Source organism: Gymnoscopelus braueri (assembly GCF_963280865.1).
Source record: "Gymnoscopelus braueri genome assembly, chromosome: 12".
Lineage (NCBI taxonomy): Eukaryota > Metazoa > Chordata > Actinopteri > Myctophiformes > Myctophidae > Gymnoscopelus > Gymnoscopelus braueri.
The window spans coordinates 36,147,428-36,174,690 of record NC_137614.1 but is presented as its reverse complement, the minus strand read 5'-3'; the positions used below and the strand labels follow the sequence as shown (position 1 = coordinate 36,174,690).

General features: G+C 40.1%; 1 protein-coding gene across 1 annotated transcript; it reads left to right on the top strand.

The window, feature by feature from the left end:
- Positions 1-414: 414 nt before the first annotated feature.
- LOC308096531 (immunoglobulin superfamily member 21-like) lies at positions 415-27,263 on the top strand (the record flags this gene model as incomplete). Its single annotated transcript, XM_080443950.1, has 12 exons — positions 415-476; positions 848-1,032; positions 11,434-11,597; positions 13,639-13,760; positions 15,543-15,661; positions 16,847-16,962; positions 18,377-18,513; positions 19,056-19,438; positions 22,602-22,702; positions 26,654-26,846; positions 26,937-27,002; positions 27,181-27,263. 12 exons carry the CDS (start codon positions 415-417, stop codon positions 27,261-27,263), a joined length of 1,731 nt encoding a protein of 576 aa, XP_080300076.1.

Below are 27,263 nucleotides of genomic sequence, written 5' to 3'. Positions count from 1 at the left end.
ATACACAGTCAAATTCTGAGGAATCCATCCTGCTTGAACTCTTTTTACACTTTCAGAATGAATTGACACGTTCCTGAGCAGTCAAATGTGTTCTACACACAATCACATACATAATTTCATACAGCTATAAGTACTAGAAATTGTCTGATTATAGTCAAATAGTTGTTATAGGGCTCCGCTGTTTATCTAACTAGTACATCCTGTGTTCCTCTCCTAAAGTGAGTTCATGTTCTGACCACACCTTCATGAATATATTTTATTCTGTTTGATTTGACATGATCAAGTGGCCAGTGGAAGAAAGATTCTGCATCACGGCCAACTAGAGATCTCCCCGCCTGGTCAAGTCCATCCAGGTGGGAGGCCTGGTCCTGTGTCTGGAGCATGTGACCACCACGGAGGGACAGGGGCCGCAGGATGCCCCCTAGCTGTGCAGCCAAGACAGGCAATGCCATCTGTGTTGGCCTGCAGGATGGCAAGTGAGTCACATGATCCACCTACTCAGCATGTCAAGATGGTGGACAATATGTCCTCCAGCTTTGCTGACTAATTCTTTGTATTTAATAAGTAACAAAGGTCATACGCTGTAAATATAAGGGAGGATCCGAGGATACCAGCCCTTTTGACATGTGGGTCATTTGACACTCTTTAGTAAGATTGAATGTTTTTCAGTTATTAAGATATATTGGCCTATTCGTGATTGTTATTGAAGTCTGATGTCTCTCAAATCACATGTTAAACACCTCAAAATCAGACAAAACTTTCCACGCTTCATCAAAATGCAATTCTGATGTTGGTGTTCTCAAATTGGTCGTTCGCCTATTAAGAAGCCTTCTCTTGACCATGCCAGCACCCTGGTGTACGGTAGCATGGTCACGGCTGTCCAGTGCCTGCAGAGCTTCTCCACCCCCGATGGCTGTCCAGTGCTGTGCCTCAAACACTCAGCATCCTTCCTGTTTGCAGGACTGGCCAATGGAAAAGTGGCTGTATACCACAGACAGACGCTGGAGGTGAGTGACCGTCACCGAACCATATGTGAGTTCTGTCTCTAGATAACACTGATGTTAAACTGAGCAAAGGACCAAAGAATTACATGAGCAAAAATATTTGATTGTGTAAGATGTAGAATTCCAGACCAAAACCATACATTAACACACATTGCTAATTATTTAGAGATGGAAATGTTTGGAGCCAAGAGGAATTAATATTGAACTTGTACTCTACACCGATTGTAATGTTTATATATTACTACGGTGTAATTTGTTTGAATTACACCTAATATTACAGTTCCAATTACACCCTAGCTTATGTCAATGATATACCTTAAGAAACGTGTCATATTTTGGTCCCTGAAGAGCAGCCTGAAGCCATTTTTCAATTCTGTATTCCTGTGTTCTGAAAGGCTTCGTGCTACTGTATAGCTCGTTTCGGCCTAATCGGCAGCACAAGTCTCAAGAATCTGTAGTCGTGCTCCACCAACTTGGAGTAAAGTAACACTGGCAATGTCTGGCATCAATCCCACATTTGCTGTAGCTCAAGCCTCTGGCAGTGGTTCAGGATGGCAACACAACAGCAAATCAACTGAATATTCTGCCATACTTTTAGACATTAGTTTACTTGAAAAAATGAAACTTGAAGTCCTGAGATAAAAATGCCAAATAAAAATTACCCATAAAAGCCTTGGTGATTTGCGCTCTTGCCAGCATCATTCGTCTTATTATGGTGCTGCAACTTTCAATAATTCATTAAGAACTGTTTAACATCTGGGCTTCAAACAGACGCTTATTGTCTGACCTAAACTAACATATGTTTTGAAACTAATTGCCTCTGCTATCAAAATGATGCAAACTGGGGCACCCACTGGCCTAGCGGTCCAGGCGCATACCACATAGGCTGGTAATCCAGTCTGACTGCGTGTCGCGGGTTCGACTCCCGATCCCAATGGCCTTTGCTGCATGTCACCTCCCCATCTCTCTCCCCATTTCCTGTCAGCCTACTTTCCTCTCCAAAAAGGCAGAACAAGACCTAAAAATATCTTTAAAAAAAGAAAGAATTGTGCAATCTGTATATTCCAAACGATTTAACAGAAAGTGCCATTTGCTTCTAAATTAAAGTAAGTTTTATGTCCTCTCCCGAAGGAGAGAGGTCAATGGAACTATAACACCTCGGATTCAAACTCAGATCCCCGTGTGGGGGGCCAAATATACAGGTATACTGCTCATCCACAAAGGAATCCCCACTTACAGGGAAAATATTGGGCTTAAGAGCTGCATGCATGAATACAACCAGCAGTAGGCATCCTACTCGACACCGGTGTCAACATTTCTCAATGGAAGAGTATAGGGAGACCACCTCCAACCACTGCAGATGTGCTAGTGATATCTTATTACCGTACTCTACCACATACAGATTAATTTAAATAAAAATGTATTAATGAAAATAAGTCCCAGATTGCAGCTTTAAGAGTAGAAGTTAAGTGCTTTACCAAAAGGAAAATGACTAGTAAATAATTTCTCATGGTACATAAAACATAAATGAGGTTTCTAGATCAGTACATCTGTGGTTAAAATATCTTTACAAAATATTGTTTATGGTTAGTAGTTTTCAATTATTTATTTATTTAACAGGGACAATGCACATTGATCAACATGTCAGTTATTCACGTCCATGTAAATAATTAAATTAATTAAATACATTTCTCTCACTGTCAATCTAATCATTTTTAGTTTTGTCATCTATTAACCAGTGAGCTGTGATAAATGTACGTATTTGCCACCGACTGCCATAACATGTTCAAAAGATAAGGGTTTTTAAATCTTTCAGGAATTCTGACTGATTGTCTGAATACAAATGTAACTATTTAGTTACACATAAAGCATTCTACACATTAGAATCCTGAGAGTGTACAAATGTCAGAGAGTGTATCTCACCCTTGGATTTTTCCCCTGTGTCATAGAAATCTGGATATTCAGATCTATTTGTTCATTATAGTATCGGAGAGAACAGGCAGTGCTTTCAAAGTTAATTGTATGCTGGGAAGGATATACTGTAGTCTCTCCACCCTTCCACATGGGTCTGTCTGTTGTTATCCCATCCCATAGTTTTAGCATAATTAATTTTATATAAGTAATCCAGGGAGGAGGGTTTGGTAATACATAGAAAAATATCATGTCACATACATATGTGTCCACAACATTACTTTTCAGGATATGGAAAAAATAACCTGTGTTCCAATGGACCACTTTAACCACTTTCAACCTTTTGTCCCTATTTGGGGCATGTATACACAAAAAAAATAAACTCAACTTTTGTGAAAAAATACAAAATATAATGGAGATTTAAGTTTTCTGCCCAACAGTGACGATAGGTAATCCAGGGAGCAGGGTATGATGATGCATAGATACTGTATTTTATCCCCCTATCAGGCCATTTAAGGATTGACAGTCAGGGAATCTTGTGTGGATTAATGCCACCCAACACATATAGGCTCCTGTCTTTCATTCAGTTTATATACTGAGCACTTTCCATATCCTCACTATCTCCATGTTTTATCTTTTTAAATTTTTTCATTATTAATGCGTGCGACTAAATAACTACTGGATCCATTGGCACACTTTTCTTTTTCCAGTTCCTGAAAAATGTTCATGTGTATTTCATCATGGATGCACAGAGCTACTGAACATAAAATAGATATAACATCATAGTCATCGATGGGATATTTCAATGAGTGTACAGCATAAAATAAAGCTGTTTTCCACGAAGATTCACTTAGTTTAGATTAAAAAGTCCATCATTTCGTTTTTCAAGCAATTGTAAACATAAAGTCGATACTTTATTGCAGTGGTGGAAGAAGTACTAAGGCCGTAAAAGTAGCAATAGCACAATGTACTGTATAAATACTCTGTTACAAATAAAAGTCCATTAAAAGATTTACTTTGTAAAATTACAAATCAAAACCAGATCCAAGTATATTTCAAGTAGGCTATGGTATTGGTATTGTAAGGTACAATACCAATTGTAAAAGTACTCATAATGCAGAACGGTCCATTTCACAATCATATTATTGGATTGTATTTAGTGATGTGTTCATCACTTTTATGTTGCAGCTCGTACAGGTGGGGCTGATTTGAATGACTTTATGATTGCTGGTGCATTAACCTGTAATCATTTATCAGTTAAATTATGTTTTGTATTAATAATCTAAATCTGCAAAGTAACTAGTAACTAAAGTGATCAAACAATTTTTGTGGGGTAAAAAGTACAAAAAGTAAAACGTTCTGAGATGTAGTGGAGTTGAGTAGAATATAACATATCAAGTAATTGAAATTATACTCAAGTCAAGTAAAAAATACCACTAAAATTCTACTTGAACTTGAGTAATTAGTTACTTTCTTCCACTTCTTTATTGGGTGTATGAGATGAGACATGTGGAATACCATTATACCAACAATTAATAACCATATGCTGCATATTATTGGAAATGTCCCCAAAGGACTAAAAGTTGGGTGGTCCCTTTGGCCTTTACATTGACACTTAAGGGGGCTGAATTATGCACAGTTCCATTTCCAGGCAGTCATCACTCCATCCCAACTCCAAAAGCATGAAGCAGTGCATTCACTGTCTGTGGCGTTTCGCCAACGATATGACATTTTTTAAATGGCTTAACACTAAAAATGCTCAGTTGCTGCCGTGTAGTGCCATCTGTTTTCTTTGAGAGAAAGGGGCCGGGGGAGGGGGGGTGGGGTTGAGGGGGGGCGTGTGATTATCTAATCCTCACACGATAAACCACACTGTAAAATCCCGGGTGTCCATTTAACTCAGCGTTAAATGAACACTGAGGATTTTTAGCCTACTGTGCAGGGCAGCGATGAAAAGGGGGGTGGAGTGAAGTGGAGCACCAGCCACCCCCCCCCCCCCCCCACCATCCCCCGTCCCGCTTAATAGAAAGCAGGATCCCCTCAGAGCGCACATTCTTCCCCAGTGTGAGGATACAGCAGCGCAGCTGAGCGCAGGACCAGCAGCATGGATGATGGATGGAACATGATGGTGATGATGATGCCACGCTATTACCGTTAACTGACCTGACCCGACAACAGATGGCGTGTCTGTCCACTTGAGCAACATATTAAGAGCACAAGAAGATGAATTGTCTTTTTACTTTATGGCTACTCGTTTGTGCGGCTCTTTCCGAATTAGTAGTGGGTAAGTCAACCTGAAAGTCTTGTATTCCTGACCTATGGTAGCTATAGGTTATGCGCGCCAAACGCACATTTAGTCTACTAATTGCAGTATTTTGTATAGATGTTCGTGTGAGTGTTTCGCCTCCTGCCCCCCCACCAAGCTCTAAAACTGGATAGCCTACATTATTGTGTGAATTTCTTATTTTCTGTTAGGCTATATTATTTTTGTATATAGTTTTTTGTGTCTCAGAGCAATTCATCAAGACAACTCGTCCTTGCAGGCTATGTGGATATACTTACAATAGGCTAAACAGATGTTGATCGGATTGCAATCAGATCAGCATCTGTTTAGCCCTATTGCCAATTATTTTCCACATATATCCTAGGACTAGTAGTCTACCATATGTGCATATTACTCTTGAGTCTCAGACACAAGGCCTATATACAGCGAGATAAGAGGATAAAGTATAAAATATACAAGTAAGATATAAAAAGGTTAATGGTGTAAAGTATAGCCTATGATCAGTGTGAATTGTAAGCTTCTGGAAGTGTGCTGTGATGAGACTATGATGAGAGGAGGCATTTATTGTCTATTAGACCTATTGTGCAGATCAACTACAAGGTTTGTGTGTGTGTGTGTGTGTGTGTGTGTGTGTGTGTGTGTGTGTGTGTGTGTGTGTGTGTGTGTGTGTGTGTGTGTGTGTGTGTGTGTGTGTGTGTGTGTGTGTGTGTGTGTGTGTGTGTGTGTGTGTGTGTGTGTGTGTGTGTGTGTGTGTGTGTGTGTGTGCGCTCGCGTAGGGGGTTATAGTTACTCAGTTGTTCTCAAAGTGGGGTCCCCCAGGGTCCTTGAATAATTTGTGATTATCTGTGTAATATTTATTATCAGGATGTAACTCAGAATCATAATGTTTTCTGCAATCCTTGGTTGTTGTACATTGGAGCAAGAAGATTGTGTCAAGCTTTAGAATGTAATCTGTCATCTATTTTTTTTATATAGACAAAATGAAATGCTGATGAGGAATATGCTTTGTGAATTGTGACTCACATGTTGGGGAGAGCTTTGTCATACAAAATTACACACTTTTACATTTTCAATGGACATTTATTTTGGCCATTTCTTTTTGTTGTGACAAATAATTGTTTCAGCTACCCCACAAATTATGTCTTTAAAAAAACCTACAAATAAGAGAGCTAAGATTGACTCATGATGACATAAATAGACCTTTAATTAATCGATTTCATTTACAGTTATTGGAAGATTGGCTCAGTGGACAATGGTAACAATGGTAATTATAAAGGCTATAAGGCCACTTGCTTCTTTAGCAGAATAAATGATGGCTCATTTGGGTGTTCAAGTTCAAATACAGTAATGTGTCCACAATGTTCTTTAGACTGTCACTTTGATGTTTATGTGACCTGACAGAACAGAGATTTTGTTCTGCCAAAGTAAAGCTTGAAAAACGCTAATACCCCCACCCCACCCCCAGGTTTTTATACTAATAGCCTAATATTTATCTTTATTTAACCAGACAATTCATTAAAGACTATTCTTATTTACAGTGGTGACCTCAATACTCAACTGTCTACAATCATGAAATAACATGCCAGTTGCCTTACCGGGTGTATTCTTTTGGCTAGAGTTTGGAGATGACAGATGCTTCTCGTTGACTCTGTGTCCCTCCTGAATATGGAATTGAGCTCTGTGATCAAAGCAGAGCATTAATATGAGTTGAACCGCTGGCATTATTACCAGTAGAGCACAGCTTTCATTTGAATGGTTGTCGACCATTCATAACTTACTCTAACTCAAGATCAAGATTGTTTTAACCTTTGAATGTGCCACTACTTGGAAATCTGGTCTTCTCTAAAATGCTGACACCCTGGTCCCTTACTACATCTCGGGGTGAACTCACACAGCACAGATTCAGGCTCAGATAAACCAGGCTTATCTCTAGACATGGCATAAGCCGTAAATCAGAAGCTGAACATATTGTTTCTACTGTATCAATGTTGGTCACCAATGTTAAGTAGCCTACAAATACCTGGGCAAATATGACTGCAGTCTTAAAGGAACCAATGAAGTGACAGTGATATTAGCCTATACAGTATCTATATCTATGCACCAGTATCTAATTTCAGTGTTGGGATCTCATTTTAAAACATGTTTTCTCTTAGCACACTCAGTTCAGTGAATACGTATTGTTTGTTGTTTAGAGACTGGATTCTGAAAGTCAGTTATTTCTCGGGGCTGTTCCTATGAGGCAATCTGGCATCTGTGTGTGTGTGTGTGTGTGGGTGGGTGGGTGGGGGGGGGTGTATGTGGGCATGTGCGTGCACGTGTGTGTGTGTGTGTGTGTGTGTGTGTGTGTGTGTGTGTGTGTGTGTGTGTGTGTGTGTGTGTGTGTGTGTGTGTGTGTGTGTGTGTGTGTGTGTGTGTGTGTGTGTGTGTGTGTGTGTGTGTGTGTGTGTGTGTGTGTGTGTGTGTGTGTGTGTGTGTGTGTGTGTGTGTGTGTGTGTGTGTGGACTAGGCCAGTGCTTGGCGAATGGCCGACTCTTAGATGAAACGCTAGCAAACGGGGATTAGGCTGGAAAAACATGGGAAAAATAATCTGCAGGCTTGCCGCCCTCATGATTTAGAGAGCCTAGCATTGTGTAGATGGGTTGTCCATTACGATGCAGGAGATTACGCTGCCTCCAAAGGCCTAGCAAGCTGTGACTGTGTGAGAAGCTCAGCAAAGCTGGCTCCAAGTGCACCAGATCAAGCCTCACCAGTGGGTCACCTAGTGGGTGAAACCAAGGACAAACACACATTAAACTTGCATGGTATTAATAGCCGTCATGTTTATTCACACTTATGCCCTGTTAACCACTTAAGCCCTGTTTTATACTTTGTCGTACAATGGTGTTGCGCAAAAATAGAATGAATAGCTGATCAACAAGGTCACAGCACATCGCATCCCAATGCGTTGTGAGCTCTGCTATTTTGATATATTTTTTAATTGTGACATGCCAGGTTGAGAGTTGTTAAGTGTCACTCAATAAACGCATATTGTGTCATTGTGTCATTATGTTTAGATTCACACTATATGAATCCAAACATAATGGGGTGCCCGGAGGTTCAGCCAGTGTACAGAGCATGTCCTTGTGAGTGTGAGCTCAAATCTGATCCCTGTCTTGCCTCGCATGTCTCTCTCTCTCTCTCTCTTTCTCTCTCTCGGGGCGGCCATAGCTGAGTGGTTAGTGAGCCCGCCTAGGGAGCCAGAGGCCCTGGTTGCCCCAGGTACGATTCCAGGCCAGGCCAGCAAATGTGTTGATGAAAATGAAATTTGTCCCTGAGCAAGACTCTTAACCCCTAATTGCTCACAGGCCCTCATTGGAAACAAGACAGCAAGGACTTTCATGAACGGACCTGTTAAAGGAATTATCCTTATCTCTCTCTCTCTCTCTCTCTCTCTCTCTCTCTGCCCTAATGGTTTCATGTCTCTCTACAGTCTACGCTGACCTATATCTGAAATAAAGCCTAAAAACAGTAGGGTGAGAAGGAACACATGGTATTGTTTGCCATGACCTCAAATGCCTTATCAGGCACACTGTGTGATAGTTCTGCAGGTTTAGGCTTGTTTTTATTTCAGTATTTAGCATACTGAAAGATCAGTCTAATGGGGCGGATAGTGAGCATAGATTTGGTTCGGATTTAGGTCCATACTGTAGCTAGATGTAATCCATCATTGTCAAAATGTGGATAAGTAAAAACAAAAGCAAAAAAAAGCTATTGTGAAACTTGTCATAGCATGAAGCTATGGGTGCAATAACAAATATTGCAGAATGATGTTGGACAATAAAACGTTTTTATACAGTGCAATATTTGTCTTTTAAATCATTATTTACTTTCACTCATCCACATTAAAACAATTATGGGTTAGGTACTGTATGGAGCACCAATGAGGGGAAAAAAACACAGCAGTATCCGCTTAAAGCTACAATTCGGAACTTATTTTAATGAATAAAATGTTATTGTAATCAATCTGTGTGGTAGACTAGAGTAGCATACTGAAAGATCAGTCTTATTTCGTTGCCACTGTCGCAAAATTGCTTGCTCAGGGTGGGACTGTCGGGTCTCTGTAAAGTGTCTTGAGACAACTTGTTGTGATATGACACTTTAATAACATTGAGACCTGAAGCCGATTCTACATGTCTCCTAAATCTCAACAGTGTTCTGAAAAACCTATGTTTCTATATCAGTGGTGCTCAATCTTTTTCATGTCAAGGACCCCCACAATTATATGTATTTGGCCGCAGACCCCCATCAAAATATTTTGTTCCAGGGACCCCCAGAAGCAAAGATTTGAATTAAAAATGTTCGCTTTAAAAATCTATATATTCAAAGATTTGCACACATTTAAAAAAAAGCAGATCTACAAGCTCGTAGCGCGGCACTCGGTGCCGCGCTATGAGCTTGTAGATCTGCTATTTTTGAATAGCCAAAAATGTAAAATAATGCTTTTTAGCTCAAATCAAAAAATGACACAGTTCCAGGTCTTAATGGGTTAATAACATTGAATTGAATTGAATTGAAATAGAGTATGCTAATACTATATAAGCACATCTGCAGTGGTTGGAGGTGGTCCCTCTACTCTTCCATTGAGAAAGAGTGGGGAGACCCAGGTGTTTGGTAGGACACCGACAGTGTCATTATTTGAAGCAGAGGGCACACCGGATTGATTTTTTTTTTTATTGATTGATCTGTCTTCCCCTTGCCCCCCCCCCCTCTTCTTCTTCCCTTTCTTTTTTATTATTTATTACCTCTGTCGGGAGCGTGAAACAACAGACATAAAACTTACATTGTTGTTGGTTTAATAAATGTCCCCCACCATTACATTACATACCCCTTTTCTCATCAAACCATATGGTTGTGGTGTGAAATCCTACATCACGAGGCTATGGTAGGTGGACTTCACAGTTTTCAGTGGTTCTCCACAGATCTTTATGCAGTCAATGCAGTTCTCTGATGAATCGCTCTTAAGTAAAATTGAGCAGTGTTGGTGACATATGCAACAGCCTTGACTCTTCTATGATTACTGCCGGTTCTGTCAGTTCACATACAACCTGTTCTAAGAGCACATGCAGTTGTTACCATTGAAGCAGCAACATGATACACCTATCAGCCAATTAAATAGGCCTACATTCAGCACTACTAATGGACAGGAAAATAACTGAGGAGCACACCATGGACATCACAAAGCAGTCACAAAGCACACCATCTGCTATGATGAGTGAATAATAAGTAAATCATCTAAGTTAAAGTTGTCTGTCTGTCTGCCTGCCTGTCTGGTTTGTCCCAAATACAGAGATAAGCTCCCCAAATGCTCCCAAGTAGGTGTGTCCCAGCTGCGAGCTAGACTAATGTCATAGAAAGGCCCCCAAGTACTTTGACAACGAGTGCTGACATCATAGTACTGACATCATAGATTTATTATTTTTTGTAGACCTTGTTAATCCTGCAGGGGAAATTCGGTTTCGGCTTCACCCAGCTGATGGTTGCTCCAATGTTATTGGCTGCTCCGATGGTTATCAAGGACTTTCAGGGTTAAATGTCTTGCTCAGGGACACTTTGATAGGCCGGAGCGGGGAGGCGAACCGGTGACCTTCTGATTACCAGATTACCTCTCTAGCCAGTAAGCTACAGCCGTCCTCACATAGATAGAAGAATAAAAAGGGTATTGCACTAAGTGCTCTGACAATGGGACTGATTACTATGGGATAATAATAAATGGCATATGTTTTATGTGTATTGTAGATGTAGGCCAATGCTATAATGCATGGATATGAGCTCATTCATAAGTCAACATAAACATTGCAACAGGCTATGAGAATGATCAAATGTAGTAAGAGGTATATGACAAGTTTCCTTTGCATGGAAAGATGTGGAGAATAAACATTATCATTGTTCATTTGGAAATAAGTCATACACCACGACTCTCCCACAGACACAAACTACAACAAGCCGAAATGAACGTGTTCGCTTTAAGGAAACAGTGCAAACGGTTCTTCACTCTGCGTTTTATCTTCTCTGCCCACAATTTTCTCTCCCATGACCTTCTGGCACACAATGCAGTGTTAATTGGTAAATGCCTCTCGCTGTCTCAACGGGCTGCCCCTGCCTCTCTCCGTCTCTCGACCAGCGATCGACCTCATCTACACTGTAGAAAATCTGTTACAAATGGATATATTAACACTGCGGAATTTACTGTGTAAGCGAGTCACTCACAAATAACAATACCCCTCTCCCCTGCAGGTTATTTAAATGTGGTCATCGAGCCTCTCTCGCCTGTCGTCATTGGGGACACGGTGACACTGAAGTGCAACTTCCGCACCGACGGCAACCTCCGAGAGATTGTATGGTTTCGGGTGAGCACACAGGTGAACTTCATACCAGCCATTCACCATAATTATTACAAATGAATACTATGTACTATACTATACTATACTATACTATACTATGATGAATTAAAATATTAAAATATGACATGAAATGTTTTAGTATAGTATACTAAAAAAAATCATGTCATATTTTAATTCATCACTTCATCATTTTTTTTATTTGGTTTGACCCCAGGAATAAATGTCACTGCTGAGGCAGTCACTAATGGGGATCTATAATAAACAATACTATACTATACTATGTAGTATGATTTAATTAATATCATAGAATGCCATATAGACATATACTGTATGAAATAGAAATGGATAACAATAAAACATTGATAAAAGACCATTCTAATATTAAGCATCAAATATCATATATTATTTACAGTAATAATAGCTTCATCTTGTATGTATAAGTTCAGTGTGGTTATAAAATATATCCTTCAGGACCAGTGAGTAAATTAAAAGGAACTATATAGTACGCCTATCAACCACACAAGAAACAACAATGTTTAACTGGCCATGATTTCTAACGCTATATACATTATTGATACATCCCTGTAGAGCAATTCCTACCTGACCATAGAGCTATATGTACTCCATAGCATTTTAAAGTGCATGAAATATTTATTATCTGTTTGTCACTGGCACTTTCATTAAAACTCAGATCAAAGCATAAGGGAGACATGAGAGAAGAGACAAGAGTATCCCAATACACAGTACAAATAAATACAGCTCACTGCAGAGATGCCACTGCACGATTAATAAGTTTGCATTCTTCAGAACTTGGGGATGAACTGAAGAGTACCTTGTGAGTGTCTTCACTCTTAAACCAGCATCATCTTCAATGTCCAGCCAAGAAAGGTTAATTTGTATAGCACATTTCAACAACCATACAATTTAAAGTGCTTCATACAAAACATTAAAAGCATTAAGACATTACTTATTAAATTAGAAACAAAACGAGCACACTCAGTCTATATAAATGCAATTTGCCGGGTGCACTTTGTGGACTTCGGAGTGCTGGCTATTATTTTTGTATTGCTGTATTTATTACACACATTCTAAAAGGATATTTCAAGGTCATTAAAGTGTTAAGAGAATAGAAAATATGGATAAAACAGAAAAGCAAGAAAATCAAATGACTGTGCAGCACAAGAAATTAATCAGTAAAAGTTAGAAGGCAGTGGCCAACAGTATTCAGGTTTGATTAAAAATAACGGAGAGTTGTAGCAGACCTGCAGTTTTGTGGTGCAGAAAAACTGAATGCTGCTTCTCATTCATTTGGGGGCAGAAAACAGAACTGTCCCCGAAGACCTGAGAGGTCTGGATGGTTAATAATGTAGCACAAGATCAGAAATGTATTTTGTTCCTAAACCATACAATAATTATAAACCAACAATAGTATTTTGAAATCTATTCTTTGACAGAGAGAAGGTCGGTGTAAATATCTTTGGGCTGATGTGGTCCACTTTCTTGGTATTAGTAAGGACTTGTACTGCAGCGTTTTCAATCAACCACAGCTGTCTGATCGATTTTTAGGGAGACCTTTAATGACACTGTTACAGCAGTCGAGTCTACAACAGATGAATGCAGGGACAGTTTTCTCTAAGTCCTGCTGAGACATAAATCCTTTAAACCTTGATATATTCACTGATCAAAGCAACCAAACAAAAGCCTGAAAGACTTTTTTTTTTTTTTTTTTTTAAGGTGCAGCCCTTTGAAGGCACTGCCTTGAAAGAGTAGCATGCTTGTATTTGGTATGTAAAGCCTGCTTTAGAAGGGCTCAGAGGGTATATCATTCATTTTTCATAGCTGAAGAAAAGTCGCTGTTGGTCACATAGGGCTTTGGAGACTTAGAATTATAAAAGCGTAGGGTCCATTTTCTTACGCTCAGTTAAATCAATAACCAGTGTTATTGTGTCTTTACGTACAGTTGCAGTGATGGCACATATAATGTTTTATTTCCCAGAGGTTTTAGGAAATGATTCTAATTAGCTCTAACAAATGTAATACATCTCAACTCCCCGCACAGGTGGCAGATGGGGGCAGTGCCAAGCAGAAGATCTTCACATATGATGCCATGTACAACACTAATTACTCCCACATGGAGGACAATGTCAAGCGAGAAGACCTGGTGTACCAGTCTACTGTTAGGTAATTAACCTCCATGAATGATTCTGCTGGTTTTAACTGATGCAATAGTGTATTTTGAGCTGATACTGTAGTGTACTGTGTGTTGATACTGCAGTGAGTGTACTATGAGTTGATACTGTAGTGTACTATGAGTTATACTGTAGTGTACTATGAGTTATACTGTAGTGCACTATGACTTCATAGTGAGTGTACTATGAGTTCATACTGTAGTGTACTATAGCTGTAACTTATTGTGAACTAGAAAAAGTGCTCCTCGGAGCCCGGCTCTCCGGCAGGTTAGGTAGGTTATTGTGGGCTAGCAATGTTCGGAATTCGCCAATCAGGATGGAATATGATAAATCGGACGGATCCGTCTTGATCACTTGACTATAGAGATAATGATTTGTGTGATGTTTGGCCAACATTTGCTGGAGTAACATGAAAAAATGGGCCTCCTGGTGGCGCTATAATAGGGCAATGTTAAAAGGGTGGCATTTGTTCCTCAACATAGTGCGAATGTGCGTGCAAAGTTTCACCGCAATCGGACGCTGCGTTCATGATTTGTGGAATTTTGTTCAAAATGGGCCACTCCAGCAAACTTTAGAAGTCAATCTTAGCCAATAAGGATGGAATAAGAAAAATCTAACCGACAAACTACAGACTATAGAGATCATGTATACCGATTTGCATGAACATTTTATAAAATCTGAAAGAGTAATATCAAACATTTTGTTTTACATAAGTCGTCCTCCTGGTGGCACTATAAAAGGCAGATGTGAAAAATGCAGGGCAAAGGTTTTTCCTTGGCCTCTAGCAAGGAATTTATTTTAAAAGGAAGAGACGCCAACGTCATTTTCTCTATCCTACAATTCCAGCCGGCAGATTCGTTGCACTGGGTGGCAGACTCACACCGGAAGTTCAGTGAAATAACATTTCACAATAACATTGAGTCTATGAGAGCAAGCTGGACAGCTTATGAACAAACACTATTTCTGAACTGATTGAGACCTTTATAAAATACTCTGCTCAGGTAAATAAAAGAAGACATATCACACATTGTTTTCTGCTGTGTTGCTTTTCGATGTGTACACTGTATAATTTTATAGAGGTATCTAAAGAGCACAAAGAAAAACAGTGGCGTTGTATGTTTCTACCAACCATATGTTGAAAGCTAGCGTTTCTGAACCATATGGAGATGCAGATATTGTTGGCTCACCGTAGTGGACCACTTTGTAGAGCCATGCACTCCAATCCCGCTGCTTGAAGCTCATTACAAAATGACTTACATTTGAAAGAGTTGGACGACCTTGGTAAATGATTAGTGCTCTTAAAATTATAGTGATCTATTGACAAAATCAATAAGCAGCCTTATTTTTTAGCTTATTCAGGATCTACGTATGCAGGCTTGGCTCCTAAAAAGCCCAATTAATGTTCTGTTATATGATGCCAAAAATAATTGCTTGCCAAAAATAATTGATCTACAAGTTGTTAGCTTGTAGATCTGTTCTTTCTCTCCCTCTGCCCTCGTGCGTTGGAGTATAAATTACATTTAAAATAACACTACTGGTCTGCTAATGGATACAGCTGTATTGACCTTTCCTCACTCATTCTGCACTTTATGTGATACATTTTATATGCACTGAATGATATTTTTGCTTCTTTGAAAGTTAACAGTATGTTATTGTTAACTGATTTTCTGGCTAGGGCTCGCCTTGAACATTTTCAATTTAGCAGAACCCACCTGTTCAGTGAAAGGCCTTAAATACCCCCAGTAATCTGTTTGGTTCCTGTGTCTGTGGGCAGGCTGCCTGAGGTCCAGATGGCGGACGATGGCTTGTACGAGTGTCATGTGGGCATCTATGACCGCACCTCCAGGGACAAGGTGGTCCTAGCCTCCGGTAGCTTCATGCTCACTGTCATAGGTAGGAGGGAGGAGGGAGAGATTCACAGTAAACTAGTCCTCTGCAAAGTCGGTACTCCATAAGCAGTTCAATTAAAGCTTTATTTATACTTAATGTATACATATGATGGCTGAAAAGACCTTCACTCAGGATAACTATCCATTTAATTCAATTTTACCGTCATTGTCTGAGAAGATTTCTGTTTTATAAACAGTTAAAACATTATTGCAGAAACCTGCCATTTCTAAGGAGGGAAATTGTCTGTAATTTCAGGAATAATTGTTGATTATCCAATTGCCCTCCATGTGCAGATATTCCCAGGGTATGAATTTGATTTGATTTGCTTTGAAATGCAATGAAACTACAGGGTTACAGCAGTTCGAGGATATACACAACAAAGTCCTAAGACTTCTTTCCATTGTGGTCCTTTGCCTTTTTTCAGGGTCATTGATCATTTTAAACACACAAGACGGTTTTCCACTTAAGAGCAATTCAGAGTTGCAGAGTAGTACTGAGGCTTGTTTGCACTGCTTATTGCTGATCAAAAAACATAAATAATAATAATTAATGTCCTCTGAATTGCCTTGGTGGGTACAGCAGCTCTGTTCATTAAGCATTGCTTAATAAGCAATGTATTTGGCAGTGACCCATATCTTTACTCAAAGGAGAACCAGTTTAGAGCCACACAGCTCCTCAATTTACAATGTAGCACAGCAAAATCAATATAATGGTTCCGCATTAATACAAAAAAACTCACCAGAGACTGCATTAACCAGCAGATCATTTGAAACTCTTAAAGCACCTATACGTTGCGACAAGAGACACTTTTACTTCTAAACACAAAATAGTGCAGACATTTTAAAAGCTCTACCATATGTACTGGATAATGGGTTGTGGCTTTGAGACAAAATGCTGGAAAGTCAGTGTTAAAATTCAATTTAACGATCACTCAATTGCTGCAGAAAACTCCTGAATGTTGAAAATTGGTTACACTTTCAAGTGAAATCAATAAGTGTGTGTGTGTGTGTGTGTGTGTGTGTGTGTGTGTGTGTGTGTGTGTGTGTGTGTGTGTGTGTGTGTGTGTGTGTGTGTGTGTGTGTGTGTGTGTGTGTGTGTGTGTGTGTGTGTGTGTGTGTGTGTGTGTGTGTGTGTGTGTGTGTGTGTGTGTGTGTGGCTCTAGTATTTGACCTTCTCTTTCGTCTGTAGTTCCTCCTCAGTCCATATCGGTGGTGGCAGCACAGAGTCCAGCTCCGTTCAGCCGCTACGAGGCTCAGAACTTCACTCTGGTCTGCGTCGTCACTGGAGGAAAGCCGGCTCCCGTGGTAACTAATAATAATTAGACTAATGATTCTGTGCAACTGCACAGTAAAATCAAGGATTTTACAGTGGTGGTGTGGAATTGGACACACCAGAGCAACCAAAAACAACAACAACAATGGTTCTCAAATATTTTCATGTCAAGGACCTCGAAATTGAAATGTATTAGACCTCCAAATGTATATGTATCAGGACCCCCATTTGGACGGCCATTTGAAAAGAGTTTGTGCCAGTGGCCCACGATTTGTCAAGATCACCTTTGGGTTTCTGCCCAGACTTGTGGCAAGCAGGGCCCTGCTTCTGGATGTCAGAAATCTGAGCCAAAGGTGATTAAACCCTGAGATCTTCTGCCAGCTAATAAAGTAGCTGAATACCACCTAGTGGTTTATGAGCCACAAGCACTAACTGAAATGTGTTTCTCATGTCCTCCTCTTTTGTTTGCAATAATTGTTGGGCCTATGTCTATGTGTTCTTTTTTTATCTCACATTATTTTCAGTTGCAGTTGGCAGAACCTCTTATCCCACAAATGCTGTGTGCTAAGATATTTGTGTTATACACATATGTTCTACCTTATGCTCACTGAGGATGTAGTGATTTGATTGGTTGAGCCTAGCCCCATAGGACCCACCCATATAGCTGGCAGTGCTGTCTTGGAACTTAAAGGTGCATCCAGGGAGCACTTTTTCAGTAGACACTGAATTCTTAAAGCTGCTCTTATATTGATGAATAAGAGTATTTTAACAAGTCTGTTGCAGAGTATGTTAATACAATACAACTAGAACACCTGCAGTGGTTGAAGGTGGTCTCCCTACTCTTCCTTTGAGAAATGTAGACCTGGTTGACCTGTAGTACTGCCTGAAGCTCATAGGCTCAGTATCTCCCCTGGACAAGCAGGGATCCCTACTGGCCTGAGCAGTAGATGTTTGGTTTTCCCACGTGGTAGATGCGTGTTCGAATCCCGGGTGTTACAGTTGCGATTACAAATTATGAATTGCAGCTTTAAATAGAGCAGGATGGCAATCCGCCAATCGTAATTAAAATGGGAAGCAAGCTTGAGCCTGTTACATGTACATGAACCCTAGCATCCCTATGGGGAATGTCATGTAGGCTAGCTAGAGATGTATACATGCGCACAAGAAATGTTGTGTTGCGATGCCCTGTAAGCTAGTAAATCGGCTATTTTTGGCAAAAAATAGTAGGTTTAGGGGGGGGGGGAGTAACATTTTCATTGCTTATCTCCAGACTGGCTCATTTAGCAGCAACCTTCACAAATGACACATTTCTGTTCAGTTGTTTCCATGTTTATTCCATGCATTGGTTTATTTTCCTGCTTTTGTGGTGGCTTTTGGTCCAGGGAACGAATGAGTGAGACAAGGTTATTGTCACATCGAGTCACAACTCCATGCAACCTGTTTCAGGTGTACTTTAAGCGGGACGGGGAGCTCATTGACGTGGTGCCACCTGCCCAGCCTTCCTCCACAGAGGGACACCTCAGCAAGACCCAGGGCCCAGAACAGAGCCCGAAGCGGAGGGCCCATCGGAGCTCCCGTCCAAGGTTATTCAAGTTTTGCATTTTTCATTCGTTTTGTTTAGACTTTTCGTTTTTAATTTAGATTTTGAAATGGGTTTTCTCGTTTGGTTTAGCTACAATTTTTTAAAAGGCTTAGTTTTAGTTTAGTTTAGTTTAGTTTAGTTTAGTTTTAGTTTTAGTTTTAGTTGTAATATGGGGTATTTGACAGGGGGAATGTTTAAAAAAGACTGCACCCATGAATTTCATGGATTTCATGGATGGACTTGATACAACTTTACATTACAGAAAATAATATGAACAAAATGAAATAACTACATTAGAAGGACAATATCAGTCATAAAAACCAGTGACATGTGAGTGATTTCAATGAGTCTAATGGGATTAACGTGGAGTTTGAAGTTGAATGGATTATAGCATATAGGAGGTCTGATCAAATTAATATGAAATATCTAAATATTGAATCAAGCAACTTAAAAAACTGTCTGGGCTGCACACAAAAGGCAGAGCAGACATGAAAATGAACCCAGAAGTGTTTTAAAGTGAAATACCCCTTTGACTCTAATCAGGCGAGACCTGGATGACACCAAGGTGCAGCGGTCCCTGTCCCTGCTGGAGCAGGACGAGAAGCCGTCTCAGCTGGGACAGAAGCAGAACCAGGACGGCCCTGTAGGCGGCGGCGGTGGGGAGCAAGAGATGGAGCCCGCTCCGGACCCCACCCCGGAGGTGATCCCCGAGACAGTGGTGAGCCGCGAGTTCCCCCGCTGGGTCCAGAGCACGGACCCGCTGTACCATTTCCAGAACCGCCGGCTGGTGTCCGGCGACGGCACCATGGAGGTGCGCGCCATGCTGACCTGGAGCCTCAACCCCCAGCTGGACAACGACGCGCTGTTCAGCTGCGAGGTCAAGCACCCGGCGCTGTCCATGCCCATGCAGGCCGAAGTCACACTGGGTGAGCTGGCACACGGACACAGTCAAATGCCGAGTGTTCATTTAAGCACTAGAACCCCAGCATCCGTATTCTGGGGGTTCGTTTTAGAATAGAGTGTATAGAGTGTAAAAACATCTTTACCCTCCGAAATGTCCAAAATTTGTTTTTGGAAATATTTAGATGAAATATAATTGGAGGGGGGAAAATCCTTCTTTAACTTACAATCCAGGACTTATTTTAATGAATAAACTGTTATTTTAACAGATCTGTATGGTAGAGTATGTTTATAACTAGCACATCTGCAGTGGTTGGAGGTGGTCTCCCTTCTCTTCCATTGACAAATTTAGACTGGAGTTGTGTACACAATGTCAGTGAAGGTATGGGTACACGGTACACCAGATTTAGTTTGGACATTGTTGCAATTATCTCTCTCCTGTGGGAGAGGGAGAAACGGATATAAACGCCACTGCCTTATTATATTTTATTTATGCTTTCTTTATTTTTTTAATGCACCACTGGGGAACATAGTTAAGTGATATTTATTTGTTAAAATAAGTGTTAAATAGCTCTATATTGTGATAGTAATCATTGCTATAGAGTGTTTGCTCAGTAACAGGAGTTTCCATGTCTCTCCAAAACAGAAAAGGCATTTCCAGGTCAGGATACCAATTGTATCCAATCAGGTTCGAGAACTCACAGAGGATACAGATTAAACAAGTGGAATTGGAAGTGATGACACAAAGAAATGAGCAGACAAAATTGGAACACTAGCTGATAGTACTCTCGCCTGATTGGCTGGAATTTTGCAACCCACCTGAAAATGTACTTTCTGTTAATTAAAGAGATGGAGAGACATGGAGACCCCTGTTAATGAACAAACACTCTAGTCTATATCAATGATTGTTATCACAATATAGTGCTTTAACCTTTTAACAAAAAACTTTTTGTTTCAACCAAAACATTTCACTTACCCTACCTTTAAGATATATAAGCATATAAAAACAGGTCCAACTTGTCACTCCAACTTCACTTCTTGTTGAACTATGACGGCTTTTGAAAAACTTTAGTGCAGCATGAGAATGACATTTCAAAGCTTGATTTTTAGTCACATCTTAGTGGTACTGAGTGACCCAAATAACATCAGAGTAATTTACAAATATAAGTGCTGCCGTAACCTTTCCTGTCACAGCTCACAGCTGGCATAGTCAATCTTCACTGATTCACTGAAATGTAAGCTTCAGTCTGTACTAGTGTAAAAACCATCAAAGGAAGTTGAAATATCGGAACAAGATATACTTGGGATCTGATCTGCTAGTTTCACAGAATGTTCTCGCCAGGGACGCAAGGGTTTTTGTGGTTAAAGTGCAAGATGATATTCCTTTACATTGGTTTTCGATAGATTGGTGTTTGGATTTTATTGTCATGTTCCTTGGAGAGTGTTACATCAAGGAAATTAGCAGATGTATAGGACTGCTTTCTTCTGTAAATTAAGAAAGGGTGTGGTATGGTTGAGATAGGAAGTAAACGTATGGAAATAATTTTCATCTGATTATTAAAAAACAAACAAATGATATGATAATACCATTTCATTACAGAGCCAACTCAGGTCCAGTTTAGTACGTCTAGACTAGGGATTAAGTGGTTAATTATTGATGGAAGTTTTAGCACAAATGTCTTTAAGGAAGTGGTCATTAGACAACATCTTGGTGACTGAGCCAATACTGCTGATGATTGGTTTGAGTGGAGGTTTAGTAGGATTTTGGTGCACTTTTGGAAGCCCATAAATTACTAGATAAGGAACTGTGATCTATTGAAATTCACCTTTGGGGATTCAATTATGTCAACGCCATGTTATGACATATTCCAGACTTGATGGTAGTTATCGGATTCTAATAGTTTATAAGAACCAGATTTTCAAGGTCTTCAAGAGTTGTAATATTATTCCTTATTTAGAATGCAAATATATTACCCTGGGTGGGACTTTCTGAGAGAAATGTGACATTCTGTGGTTTGAGCACAAACCCATTAGTAATGGAGGGGGAATTTGCGAGTTAGGATTAACAGAGTGAGCAGGAGTGAGCTATTACATAAATTTTTAATCTTTTCTGATCAAATTCTGATTGAAAAGATAGGACTGGATGCCCTCAGTCACTTTGACAACGCCCACCTGACAACAAGACAAGATTTTATCTGTTCTGGAGCAGCTAGTTCCTGATAATTTGCAGTGGAAGGGAGATGGCTGCGGGTTTTACTCTGAACAGCCGATAACACCCCAAAAATGTTCACATAATATCTACAAGTATAGTGTTCAAGTCTCATAGGTGTGTCGTGTGTGGCAATGTGGAAATTGAAATTTGGATTAACACTCCAGATTTAGCTTTATATGTAGGCAAGTACTAAATACCAATAGTGTTATATACTGTGCTAAATCAGCCATCGCCCACCCTACAGCCTACTTTTGTGGGGGGACTGTGATTGGTGTAGCAGCAGCATCTGAGCTGTGTATAGTTTCCTGTGATGTATCTATTGTCCTTGTTGGACATACAGTACATGCAGGGTACTTACATATACAGGATACAGACAAACACTGTTCTAGACAGAAGCCCCTTTGGTGTAACAACGTAAAAAGTACTATGTATCTACTGGATACCAATATAATGTTTGTTACAAAGGTAGCTGTTGGTGCAAGTTATATTTCGTTGCCGTCGGGCAGAAACCTTGTATCTCCACATTTCAACTTTTTATGTTTTATGTTTTATGCCTGCTCGGCCAGTGGAGATATTGTGCTTAGAGCTTCAGGCAGTACTACTTGTCAACCAGTAGGTGCTGTCCTACTCTACTTGACAACAGGATCTACATCTTTCAATGGAAGTGCAGGGAGACCACCTCCTAAAATTGCAGATGTGCTAGTTATAATTTTATAAACATATTTTATTCATTAAAATAAGTTCTGGATTGCAGCTTCAAGCTTAATCCGAATGCAAGCCCAAGCAATCGTTGGGTCCTGAACGATTTTGACGAAACGAGATAATCCAGAATGAATCCATTATGTGCCACAACAATAGCACACATACAGAGATCAATGGCCAAAACAAAGGATTGAATGAATGTGAGAGCGTTTTAAAATGGTACAGTAGCCTACTGTAAAGTATTGATCCAACATGGTTGCCTGCATCCTTCTCAGCTGCTCCCAGAGGGCCCAAGCTGTTCATGACCCCTAAAAGGGCCATAGTAGGAGACACCGTCCGCATCGTGGTCCAGGGCTTCCAGCTAGGATCCTCTCCAGTAAGTTCATCGCACACACTGTTCTTCTGCAAGTGTAGTTGTTGTTGTCGTCTTTGTTTTGGACAAAAATATGATCATCTCTACCGCACTGCAGGTTGATTCAGTTCAGTTATGTGCAGTCTCCCAAAGAGAGAATATTATTTTCTCAATATATTCAGAAAAACAGGTAAAATCACAGATTTGATCAAACATGTATTATGATGTAAATGTTCATGTGTTCTTCTTTGTACCAGAGGTTTAAAGGAGGAGTTCACCCAAAAAATTACTTATTTTCTATCAATTACACACCCCATGAAGCCTTGATTTCATGGATTTATTTTTGTTTTTGTGGCATTCCTAAGACAATAATTTGATGACCGTGTGTATTTCCGGTAGGAGACACAAATAATCTACTTTGAGTCTCCTACCGGATACGTTAGCCGGTAGGAGACGGGAATCAAATTATTAGCTTAAGAATGCGACAAAAACAAAAAATAATCCATGGATTCAAGGCTTCATAGGGTGTGCAATTGATAGAAAATAAGTCATTTTTTGGGTGAACTCCTCCTTTAAGGTTTGACATATCCCTGTCATTAAGGAGCAAAGAGTAAAGGAAGGTGCTGCTGACAAACCTTAAAGCAGTTCCCTGTTAGCATGTTAACATTTACCAGCTTCAATAACTATATTTCATGAACGAATTGAACACTTTTGAAAAAGTCTAAGCTTTCTTTGTTTTAACAACAAAGGTCTACATCTCCACATTGATTTAATTGATTAGAGCATGTATAATTGTCATTTAACTGTGTCCAGAGATAGTCAGTATAATGGTTAAAACTCAGGAACTATTATCACTGTTTCCCATAGGGTCATGATCCCCAAATCAAACATTTTCCAGAAATGTTGAAATGTTTTCCAAAATAGTGCAAATATGAGAAGCCGATCTACAAGCTCACAGCGTGTCAACATGTTGTGAGCTTGTAGGTCTGCGTCTTTCACTAATATTGAAATAGGGCATAAGTGGTTAATACATGTATTTGTGTACGCTTGGGTCCCAGGGAGACACCAAATTTCTCTTTTGGGTCTGGAGCTGAAAATCTTTGGGGAAACACTGTATGCCTCCTTCTTGGGCTGGAATGTAATCCCATCAGAGCCTTGTCTATGGCTGTATGGTGTCTCCATATCTCCATTATGATATCTCCATCTCTGCTTCAGGGAAACAGGGAGAGAACAAAACCCAATATTTTCTCAATAAAGAAAGAATTAAGGGGGAGTTTGTCCCTTGCCGGAAAAAAGACCTTGAGCACAGAAAAATAAGAGCAACATAAGTTACAACTATAACAGAACAGAGATCATATTTCATATTCTTCATATTTTCAGTGCTAGACTTTCTACTCTGAGGGATGTCTGAAGCAATATTCTCCTCAGCTTTATATTATTCAGAAATGAATTAGTGGTATGATTTATATATTTGACTCTGATAGTGGGATAGAAGTATAAAGTATTGAAAAATACTCAAGTAGAGCAAAAGTACCTCAACATTGTACTTATAAAGTACAGTAGTTGAGTACATGTATTTAGTTACTTTCCACCACTGTAGACCAAGTGTTCCCCAAAAGGTGCGCCGAGGAACACTCACTGGTGTGCTGTGTGACCACACGTTGTTATTGTCTTTACAGTTATACAAAAAGTTATGAATTATCTTTTGATTTTATCAGATCTTTGAGTACACGCAATGCTATCTTACACACAGAGAGAAGAGTCGAAAAGCGATTGTGCTTTAGACCTGCTCTGACCTGGTCTATGCTCTGACCTGGTCTAAAGCAGTGTTTCTGTGCTTTAGACCTGCAGTGTTTCTGTGCTTTAGACCTGCTCTGACCTGGTCTAAAGCGGTGTTTCTATGCTTTAGACCTGCTCTGACCTGGTCTAAAGCGGTGTTTCTGTGCTTTAGACCTGCTCTGACCTGGTCTGAAGCAGTCGTTCACAAACTTTTCAGCTCAAGATCGAATTTTCTTAGATTTCTTAGAACATTTCTGAAATTCTTTAGAAAATGTTTTGAATATGATATTTACTCAACCCTCTGCTTGGTAACCACTGGTCTAAAGTCTAGTGCAGCCCCCCAGCGCAGCATTTCCATGCTATTATTTAGAGAGCACAATGGATAGTAGATTGACCTATATATCTGGGCACACTGCTTGCAATCAACAATCCATCAGAATTCAAGTAAAATGGTTTAAAATGGTTTATCTGCCTTTTCTATTGCACAGATAAACCATTTTCAAGCTTGATTTTTGTCATGAATAATGATAAGAATGTCTCTATGTGTCTTTGGAGAACACCCCGTCATGCTTTAATAGGTTTAAATAAAGAACATAACTGAGGATGAGAATGTGATTATTAATGATTTAAGTTGATATTTCAAGATATCACGGATGTGACTTGGAGCATAAATGAGAAGACGTTGCTGGATCGAGTTAGGTGTGATTAGTATGATTGCATTCTCAAAATGCCAGTTTCCGTCGTCTCCTGAAATCATTACATCACATTATTAATGCTGCTCGATGGTCGCTCACTTTCACTTTACCTCAGCAGAAAATTGTTCGCATCTCCTCCAATCCATCATTTAAATAGCAACATGCCATGCTCAAGTGTGCACCTAAACCTTGCTCTTAAAGGGAAGGGGAGGAGTCTCTCTGATTGATCTAATCTAATTTATTCAGAGACTTAACCGTCTCATTGTTGCGTGCAGATTGTGAGCTTGCAGAGCGGCTATTTTCAATGAAGATATTTCATGTTGAGTGAAAACAGAAAAGACACTTTAGTATGAAGGCCTGATGTACTCCGGTCAACCATATAGGGTTCAAGTGGTTAATGCAACCCCTTTGCGCTGTGCGCCTCAAATTTCTCAAAGATAACGGTAGCAAAATTTAGGTGGGCACACCCTGACGCAAGTGCATCTGTGGCATAAATCTTCTATAGGTCTACTGCATATTGCACATTTTCTGCTGAGGTAAAGTAAAAGTGAGCGACCATCAAGCAGCATGACTTGACTTGCCTGTTGGTGTGCCTTGGGCGCAGAAAGTTTGAAAACTGCTGCTCTTATAGACAGCAGTTCACCACTAGATGTCTCTCTGCACTAGCAAGTCTACAATCCAAGTAGTCAGAAAACAAACAAAACAAACCTTTTTCCTATTTTTAGACTTCTGAGGAAGCACACAGTGTACAACTTCCCCAGACAACGGACAGGGACCACCACAGTACACAAAGGGACATGAGAAAGAACAACAATCAAGAGTCTAATTATATACAGTCATATAGAAATACATAACACACTCATATTTAGGGGTTTAGAGGTCAAACTATTTTTTTGTACCTTGTCTGCACGAATGTGTAACTATCATTTCCTGTGGTTATAGAACTATATTATTTAATCGCTATCATTTTTAAATCAGTTTAAACACAAGCATCCCTGTTCTGGGGTGTACACAACACAGAAAAAAAGAGAAACGACATGCACATCCCCAACCCAAGTTTGGGCAGGTGCTGAGCGACGAACAGTAAGTAGAGAAGAATGAATAAACACTCGCACACTGAGGGCTCCAATGCGACAGATGCTTTATTGCACCAAAAAAAAAGCTGTGACGTTTCGAGCACAAGGCTCTTCCTCAGACTCTCAGCTTTTTTTTTGTGCAATAAAGCATCTGTCGTATTGGAGCCCTCAGCATGCGAGCGTTCATTTATTCTTCTCTGTGTACACAACACAGCACATAGTGAGCTTGCTGCTATTTTTACCAAAGAGATTTGGTATAGAGGGAAATAATAGCAGACCTAGCATAGAGCCCTGGGGGACCCCGGTCTCCTAGCGTAATGTCTCATTTTTATATGCAACTAAACCAAACCAAAAGCTTCTTCAGTAAAGTTGCACAATGGGTAAAATACAGCTTATATTTCCCATCTGTTGGGCAATGTGCACAGAATGAAGTCTTCCCTGAGCCGTTGTTCACCTGGACAAAGGTGGGTGGGCCGCTGTTGGACGGCAGAGAGTCGCATGATGGGAGACAACTGGTGCTCGACCGCGTTCCCGCCGAGCTCAACGGCTCCATGTACCGCTGCACGGCGCAGAACCCTCTGGGCTCAACCGACACCCACACACGTCTCATTGTGTTTGGTGAGTCTTGGTTGTGTAATACAGTAGATACATTCAGATTTATTTGCTTATGCATAAAGGTGTGAGTGTGATATATTTACGTTTCTACAGAGAACCCAAGACTTAAGAAAGGACGAAATTCTATTGGTACGTATGAGAACGAAAACCTTGACCATTGTATTTATTATTATTTCACATCCAGAAGTACTGTCAAATGCTGTTTTTCCAATTCATTATTCTCTCAGACATAAGAAAAACACACAGAATAGTACGCAAAATCTTCAGTGTGAATTTAATTCTAAGAGTTGAAGATTTGACTGCGTAGCCTATTGACCAATTCTTTCTTGCTGTCCAGCTAAAGATAAAGGGTGCTGTCATCAGCTGAGCGTCGTGACCTGGCTGCTGCTAACACTGAGACTCACATCAGAGCTGACGTGA